The sequence below is a fragment of the Liolophura sinensis genome, chromosome 11 (assembly GCF_032854445.1).
Source record: "Liolophura sinensis isolate JHLJ2023 chromosome 11, CUHK_Ljap_v2, whole genome shotgun sequence".
Taxonomy (NCBI): domain Eukaryota; kingdom Metazoa; phylum Mollusca; class Polyplacophora; order Chitonida; family Chitonidae; genus Liolophura; species Liolophura sinensis.
The window spans coordinates 4443309-4451825 of NC_088305.1; the positions used below are offsets into that span (position 1 = coordinate 4443309).

Consider the following 8517-nt stretch of genomic DNA (forward strand, 5'->3'; position numbering starts at 1 on the left):
ACAAGTATTAAAGGGCATATATTTGCAAATAACTTTTATGCTCTGTCATGTGTCATTTTTTATGTTTATTTCCTGTTTTAAGAAATAAACAGACAAACAGAGTCAGAGGTAAACCAACTCGCGTCGTTTTGTTCGCCACTGGTCGTTCGAAACAAGTCAGCTACGGTATCAACAGAAGCGGAAGTCGAATATGCGAGCTTGTGACACAGAATGCAACAATAGCGAGTATCAGATCTAGGATATAATATTTTATAAGTCAAAGCGAATGGAAAAGAGATCAACCATATTAATGGTAACCATCTCTTTTTGTATACAGAAACCATTAACATGTTTTTTAGAAAAAAATTTTTGGATGGTTTAACTAATACATTCCTATTCAAAATAACAAAGAATCTAGGAATTCATTCCTGTGTGAACAGTTACGTACAAATGTCGTTCTAAACTTGATTTACGGATATAAATGATAAATAAACATAAATAACTATACTGGATGCAAATACATACACACATAGGCTTAAATATACCTAAGCATATAGATATTATAAGTTATCCACGTGTGGAGAAGGGTATATGGGGATTAAACTCTGGGTGTGAAAATGTCTAAACCTGTGTGTGCGGCTCAGCGATAACATTTCACACCCAGGGTTTTAAATCGTGGATAACGGTTTTGTTCCTACAATATTTACCATACAGAAAGCCAGTTTCGTATAAGTAAAACTAAGAAAAAATCGTACTAGCTACACTGTAACAAATTACACTGTAATTTACAGTGAAAAGTGTCCGCAATTTTGTGACCAGTCCTTTTCACTGTAGATTACAAGATGTGCTGTTCAATATGTATGTCCAAAATAGTAGCATATTTTCACATATACCATTGTAAATAATCTCCATTGTAAATTCACAAAATCTACATATCTACAAGAAAACCAGTGTATATTACAGCAAAGCGTAAAGTAAGTGGTCAAACCGCTACGGTGTTACAGACAATGCTGTAAGTACCCTCCCACTAGAGTAAAATTGCACCACATCGGTGCGGAATTGCGCTGGCAAATGATGTAAAATATTTACAACGTGATTTACTGTAACAACACACAGTGCTGTAAATTTGCATTCAATTCTCAATTTGCAGACAGTCCATGAATATATATTATATACATAATATTAATTATGATTAATATGCTTTTCAATATATATATATAATATTGAGTTACCGCATATAATTGTTTTCCTAAAAACCTGAAAAAGAAATAAAAGTGTCCTTTACGCATAATTTAAGTCGTCTACGTAGTGATGTTTACTTTCATTTTTAGGGTATTTTCCTTTAAAGGAGCTTTAAACCTCGCGTAGCGTTTCATGTGCTCAGATAGGGTTTGTGTCCCACTTCCGGTGGGCAATTACCAGATTTGTTAGCATAAAGGAATACAAAATCCCACTTTCAAAAGAATTCTATTATAGCTAAGTCTTTCGTTTTTGTTGGGAGCAAAGGACAAAGTTGCGACTGAAATGGAAAAATCACCTCATTAATACAGGATTTGTCGTCACGCAGAACTACAGATAGAAGGGTCCATATTTTGCACCTTCGGAATTTGATGCATTTTCCTAGGATATGTTTGTACGCCCACTTATGATTCGTAGCCTTTGTGAGGGACAGTATTTATAGGTGGCGGCACGACTGTTTACATGCGAAGCCTAACTGTTTCTCTACCTCCACAAAGACCCTGTTGGTGTACTTGTTATCCGTTGGCGGAAATGTCTAAGCAAACACTTCAGTGTTGTTAGTAGGGAATATTCCTTCTATGTTCTCTGGATTCACGCGCGAAGACGACTACATTTGAAGGATACGTCATACATGAATGACTATTCATTCATGACTTTGAGGCTTTTTCCACTAGATTGTTCAAACCAAACTCTTAGTTTCATTCAACACGAGTACATAAGTATAGGTAAAATCGCCATGTCCACTTCCTCACGGATGCCATTTAATATCCTATTCATAATCAACACTAAAGCAAAAACTTGGATTGTCTAGGGGTCAAGTGTGCCTGACGCCATCACTTGTAGCACACGTTCACGTATTTCCGGAAATATAGACTGAGACACAAACAGATGCTTATCTTAATAGTTAAACACCCTTACTGAGACAACACGTTGAAAGTGATGTGATAATATCTGATAAAGGTACAGATACATTCAGAGGTGTGAAACCCTTCAGAACCCTTTGTGTACCCCTTCATAAATGTAAATACGTAATTATACAAGGCACAAGTTACTTGGGTAACACAACCAAATTTTAAAGGCTTTTTGCTTCTTTAAAGCTGAGATTATTTGGTTGACATATCTACACACGGTTTTATGGATGGGTCACTGGGTGTGACATAACGGCAAACAGCTGATCTGAGTAAAGATCCTTTTCACCTTTTCATTTAATTATCTACTTATTTTTCTGTCAAAAAATGACAAAATATATTTTGTTTCTTATAAAAATAATGATGTGTAAATTTCTACGAATGTTAAGTCTATGGCTTACTGTGTATATGTTTAGGAAACTAAACACGTTTAAACCATCTAAAAATGGTTCATAACCCGACGGCGTGTATTTCACGTGGGGGTACCTTAAAAATAGCCTTGTAATGAAAAAAAAAAAACACTTTCAAACATGGATTAACATTCTGCCTAGTAATGTGACGTCAGGATGTTGTTAGTTAGATTACACACGATGTATGTAACCGTGGATGACATAACATCCCTTAGTTAACATCTCTGAAATGGTTACGGAACGTCAAGGTTCCATACATAAAACACAAAAGTAATGAACACATTAGGAATACTTTGTTCACATCAGAAGTTATATACCATCTCCATTTTTTGTATTTAAACCGAAAAAATTGTTTGTCCATCTGGCTTTACCTTCTACTGACAAATGCAGTGACGATATTGGTCTTTGCTGTGCTTTCTCTTCGTTTGCTTCCTGTGAAGAAAAGGATCTTCCACTTGTCTGATGTGTTATACTTTCCCCAACTGTCAATCAAGAACATGCATTTGATCATTCATAATCAGTGTTGTTGCAAACAGGTCAACTGAATGTCCAACACATTGATTACAAATGTTCAATCATTCTCTGTCATTACGTTTCAACTGCTTCCACCGGGAATGGAATGAAAGAAAACTTTGTCACGATGCGATGGTAGAACATCGCATTGAAGACATAGTTAGCATGTGTAAAGAAACTAACTTGTATAGCGTAGGCCTATGGGTGCGTAAAAGTGAAATGTAAGACTCGGATCCTAAACAGCAAGTGTTGCAGTTAATTAATTTTAGATCATGGCCAACAGAAGTTGATGCTGGGAATTACAATTACGGGCTTAGATTTAATCCTGTTTAGACTTCTGCTTTCCGTGCAGATGTAGAAGCTCACAGCTTGTCCAATTCTGTTGGGTACGGAGACTCCGGTTGGGTGTTGATTGCAGTAATTCCACTCGTATGTCGGTCTTCACCGATCACAGTAGAAATTCTTTTGAAATGATCGATCACTTCGACATTCCGTCGTGAATGTCCATGCGCATGTTTGTTGCGTGCATCTGACGTTGCAACCGTAGTATCAATATCAAGTCGACGTTGTTCAGCATGCCCGTAGCAATAGCCGTCAAATGAGTCACGATAATTAGGAAAGCTGTGACGTCCTGGATACTGAGGTGGAATCTGATGAGATGCCGGATATGTGGGTAGGGAAATGGAAGTTTTCCAGTCATCATCCCTATCTACATGGTTCTCCGACAAATAGTCCATCAGTTTTGCTATCTTGATCTTGTTATTTATTCCTGTATCCTTTCGTCTTTCCGCAACTTCACCCTTTATCTTCCTACAGTAAAAATTACTATGCTTAATGGCCTTTTTATTGGATAGGTCGTGGTTGGCGGCGCAGCTGCTCCATAGTTTAGACTCCATACTGCCGTCAGGTTCAGTAGTGGTACACGCACCATTCGAGGAATGAGCCATAGCATTTGCTCTTGTACCATTGTGGGGTTTACTTTGTTGACCTGGTTTTCCAGGTAGAGCATAAGAAATTTGACTTCCTTTACTATGGCGAGGGTTCTGACCCCCTTTCATGATTTCCGTGCATACTGGCACGCTGATGTTCTCTGTCCAGGTTGCTTTCGGCTGAGTGATATCATCCTGGTCGAGGTTGCTTTTCCCGAACGTATTCTTTTTAGAATTGCTATATTCGGGAGTGTTTGACTGAAAGGCAATGGAGTGACGGGTGTTTTTGTTGTGTGCGACTCGTTGACCATGTGATTTAGCAGTGGTGTCGGGAAACCCAGCTGTGGGAAATTTGTCATCATGGATCACGGGGTGACTTTGCCTAGCAAAGGATGAGGATCTTCTAATATTCGCAAAAGTATCTCTGTCAAGCAACAAATCAGAAGTTTCGATTCCTATATCTGGAATGCTGAAATGCGTATGACGGTTTGGACGTTCTATCGCGCTAGTGACATGTCTAGGTTCGGAAAACGCCTTTTCATTATCATCACATCTCACAACCGTCGCCTTAAAAATGTCAAATTTTTCTTGCTTCTGAGAACAGTTTATATGATTTCCAGGTTTCTGTTGTCGACTCTCCTCTCTGCACAGGGATCTAGGATCATGTCTGTTAGTCCTTTCCGGGGATGGACACATCGTAGGGTCTTCTTTCCAGGCTCCCTTAGGAGTGTTGTCAGTTGTGCCATGGTTGTTCTTGTGCCAGGTGTTTTTGTGGAAGTCGTTCTGCGTAAAGTGGTTGGAAGCTTTGGATTGAAGGGTATCTGGGTGGGGGGTGTTTCTCTGGTGCAGGTCCAACGCAGTGGGATATTCCTTTTTTGAGGAAACATGCCCAACATGTTTTGACCGATTAAGACGTTTACGTTTCTTTCGCTTTTGTTGCTTCGCGTGTGGAAGACCAGAAACTTGATTGTCCTCATAAAGCCGGGTTATCTGATCACCTATCTGAACCGTTACGCTGACTGGAAATGGACGCACCATGGCGTCTAGTTGGTTGGCTTTATTCTGAAGATTGTTATGAGGGAGTATGTCCGTTTGGGGGTTGTTGCGGATGACCTCGATCGAGTTGGGTGTGTTTGACTGCAGGTCATCCGTGCAGTATGCGATTATTGAAGCGTTTACATTGTTCTCAGTTTGTGTTTGTACATCGCTCCTGGGCACCTCGGGCGGGATAACCAAATCATCAGCTGGCGGGATATCATGAGGATTTTCCCCGTCAGCATTGGGTTCACGTCGTTGCTGTCCATGCCCTGTGTGGAGTTAGAAAAGTTATATAATTACTTCACCGAAGGAAACCGCAAGATGAGAATTACTCATTTATGAACAGATTTTTCACTTCATTTGTACAGTACATGCATTTCACTGCGAGACTGATATAAGGAACTGAAAAAATCTGGTGAGACGATTTTCTTTTTGCTTTCGAAATTGAGAACGGTAAGCACTTAATGAGGATATCTGCTTGCCTGTCAATGACTGTGACATACGAGCTATGGGTTCAGGCCTGGGCTTTGACAGCGAATTACTACCTTCCCCACCCACATGACAATAAACCATAACAACATCCGCACGCGATATTACAACGATATCACAAGCTCTTCAGTAACTTGCGGGGGCCTCCGTGGCTCAGTCGGTTAGCGCGCTAGCGCAGCGTAATGACCCAGGTGCCTCTCACCAATGCGGTCGGTGTGAGTTCAAGTCCAGCTCATGCTGGCTTCCTCTCCGGCCGTACGTGGGAAGGTCTGGCAGCAACCTACGGGTGGTCGTGGGTTTCCCTCGGGCTGTGCCCGGTTTCCACCCACCATAATGCTGGCCGCCGTCGTTTAAGTGAAATATTCTTGAGTACGGCGTAAAACACCAATCAAATAAATAAATAAATAACTTCAGTAACTTGCCAGACTTTCGTGATTCACCCCGGGAGCGCCGGGCTCCTCTACCCGAAAAACTGACCCTCACCGTATAATTAGCAACATTGTGAATAAACAATGAGTAATGTGTTGCATACCAGAAGCATAAATATAAAAAGTCCATAACTCTTATTCTAAAGATCAGGGGTTTGTCAGACATACTTCAGAGAGATATACATCACAAGGGGAAATCACAAATACAATAATCCGCCAGCAACGCTTGTGTGGTCATTTGCGTAGTTTTACGTTCACAGAAGATCTCTTATCTTCCACCAACATGAAGGGTATATCTGCACATGACATATGGGTAAGTGACTTGTGCAAACGTGGAATACACCGGTCCCTCCATATTCGCTCATCCATTAAGGTGACCGCCATCGTATACATCGTATAAGTGGGAAATTTTTGAGTTTGGCGTTAACATGTAGGTAATATGTTATTTACCTAAATTAAAAGTTGCACATAAAAGAATTCAAACTAACCTGTCTTAACCAAATAGGTAAAAAACACCAGAACAACCAGTAAGCTTCTCCAAGGATCTTCAGAAGAAACTGGGTAACCTTCAAATAGTTAAATGAAAACACAGCTTTAACATTTAGGTACACATTCATACTTTACTTGTTAAAGCATTCACAGTTTGTCATTTGAGGTGAGATTGTGCGCGAAAAAGTTATCCTCGTTGAAATAGGTCTATTTTAATTGTAATGGCGAAAAAGGTGACAGTAATGAGGGAATGAATAAATTAAATACGATATAAGGTAGTAGTGTAATGACAATTTTGTTTGATGCTATAAGAATGAGAGTTGATGTAAATAATACAAGAAAAGAGCCAGAATGTTAAAACCAGACCTGGGACGACAGTGTGATGATTGGCAAATGATAAGCTACCTAAGTTAAGGTTTTATTCTATCCTTTCATTCAAATACTCAAATACTAGCAAAGTACAAGCCACCTAGATTAAGCAGAATGTTAACTTTAACTGATTGGACGTCACTGGTGTAGAATTACTAAAAATGCTGTATTGTCTTCACGCTTAACAGGCAGTAGCATTAAAACAATGCAAAAGGGACCAGACATATTTAAGACAATTTGTGTTAAATCTAAATTTGTTTATTAATTTATTTGATTGACGTTTTACGCCGTACTCAAGAATATTTCACTTGTACGACGGCTACCAGCATTGTGGTGGGAGAAAAACGCAGAGGCCAGAGGAAACCCACGACCATCCACAGGTTTGCCGCCAGACCTTCCCAAGTAGCCGGAGAGGAAGCCAGCATGAGCTGGACTTAAACTCACGGCAACATGAGCTGGACTCACAGTCGAAGGCTTCTGGGTTATTGCGCCGTGCTGACGTCATTTGTATTAAAATCGCTGTTTACAGCTGACAGCTGTAAACTTGTATACCTCACTTTTATGTAAAGCTAGTTATCTGACTTTATTTGTGTTCACTTAATTACCTGCATTACAGGGTATTTCGTGCGAGAATCTTACAAAATATGCAACAGATTTGTAAAAGCGCCCCATTTCTTCTCCGCGTTTATCTGGTATGCTCTTCCACATTTCTCTCTCTAAATGGCAGTGGCCCATTTCTGCTGACCCAACTACCTGTGCTGTCCATTGAGCAAGGACGTTCAGTTACGAGCTATGCTGAAATATGTTAATAACAAAAAAACATACTGAGTATGTTTCATATTTTACTGATGTTTCTGGTCGAACGTTTTATGATTAAATCAGTTGTTCACGTATTTAACAGCTAAACGGTCTAGTATCTCCTGTGGGTGTATCGTATACACAGGTATATAGTTACGATAAGATTAATTGAAGGCATGACTGGGTTTTGAAGACACCCCCTATGTAGAGCTGTATGTCAGCTTCCACGTCGGAGGGTGGACAAAGTTCAAAGATAAAATTACATAAAGTTCAGATGCAAGACTTTTAAAACTTGGTTGAAAATACGGTCTTCTACATTTGTTTCGATAAACCAAAGTTTTTATAGTTGGTATTTGAGATCATTTCTTGATATATATTGTATTTGCATAATACTGCTATAAGTGAAGATGTAAATAAATATATTTGGGATAGAATTTTGTCTTTTGTTTGTAAGACAGACATTGGAAGCCAACCATGTTTATGTCATCCTTTTACAAGGACAAAGACATCATACTTACCGCCGGCAAGCTGATTGTGTCCCGATTTCTCCTTGAAACCACCGTTCATGGCAACGTAGGTGTTGGGGCCATGCCAGTAAGTGGTGCCTAATGCTGTCACAACCATTATCACGACAATTGTCAAGGCCGGATGATGCCGTAACCTGCCATGAAAAATACACAAACAAAAAAACGATCATTGCCATGTACTGATGGACGTGGTACTTCACTTCAGATTTAATATATTTATTTATTTATCCATTTATTTGATTGGTGTTTGTTGCCGTACTCAACAATAATCCAACTTTTACGAGTAGTCACTTATGCAAAGCGGGGCGGAGCCCCCGCGGCAAACCCACGATCTCAAAAACACCTGTACTGAATTTAGTCTAGGCGAATAAGAGGGATGCAAAATAAATATCACACTTATA

The 8517-nt window shown here is 39.7% G+C and overlaps 1 protein-coding gene across 1 annotated transcript; it reads right to left on the reverse strand.

The window, feature by feature from the left end:
• Positions 1-942: 942 nt before the first annotated feature.
• Positions 943-8213, reverse strand: LOC135477778 (uncharacterized). Its single transcript, XM_064757981.1, has 3 exons — positions 8108-8213; positions 6422-6499; positions 943-5285 (listed from the first exon to the last, which is right to left on the reverse strand). Exons 1-3 carry the CDS (start codon positions 8211-8213, stop codon positions 3412-3414), a joined length of 2058 nt encoding a protein of 685 aa, XP_064614051.1. The 3' UTR covers positions 943-3411.
• Positions 8214-8517: the final 304 nt, after the last annotated feature.

What these genes read in the sequence shown, in the direction of transcription:
- LOC135477778 (XM_064757981.1), bottom strand. Translation starts at nt 8,213, where the DNA reads ATGGTTGTGACAGCATTAGGCACCACTTACTGGCATGGCCCCAACACC. An exon ending in ACACAATCAGCTTGCCGGCG is followed by an intron (nt 6,500 to 8,107) that starts GTAAGTATGATG and finishes AACTATTTGAAG; the next exon opens with GTTACCCAGTTTCTTCTGAA. An exon ending in TACCTATTTGGTTAAGACAG is followed by an intron (nt 5,286 to 6,421) that starts GTTAGTTTGAAT and finishes AACTCCACACAG; the next exon opens with GGCATGGACAGCAACGACGT.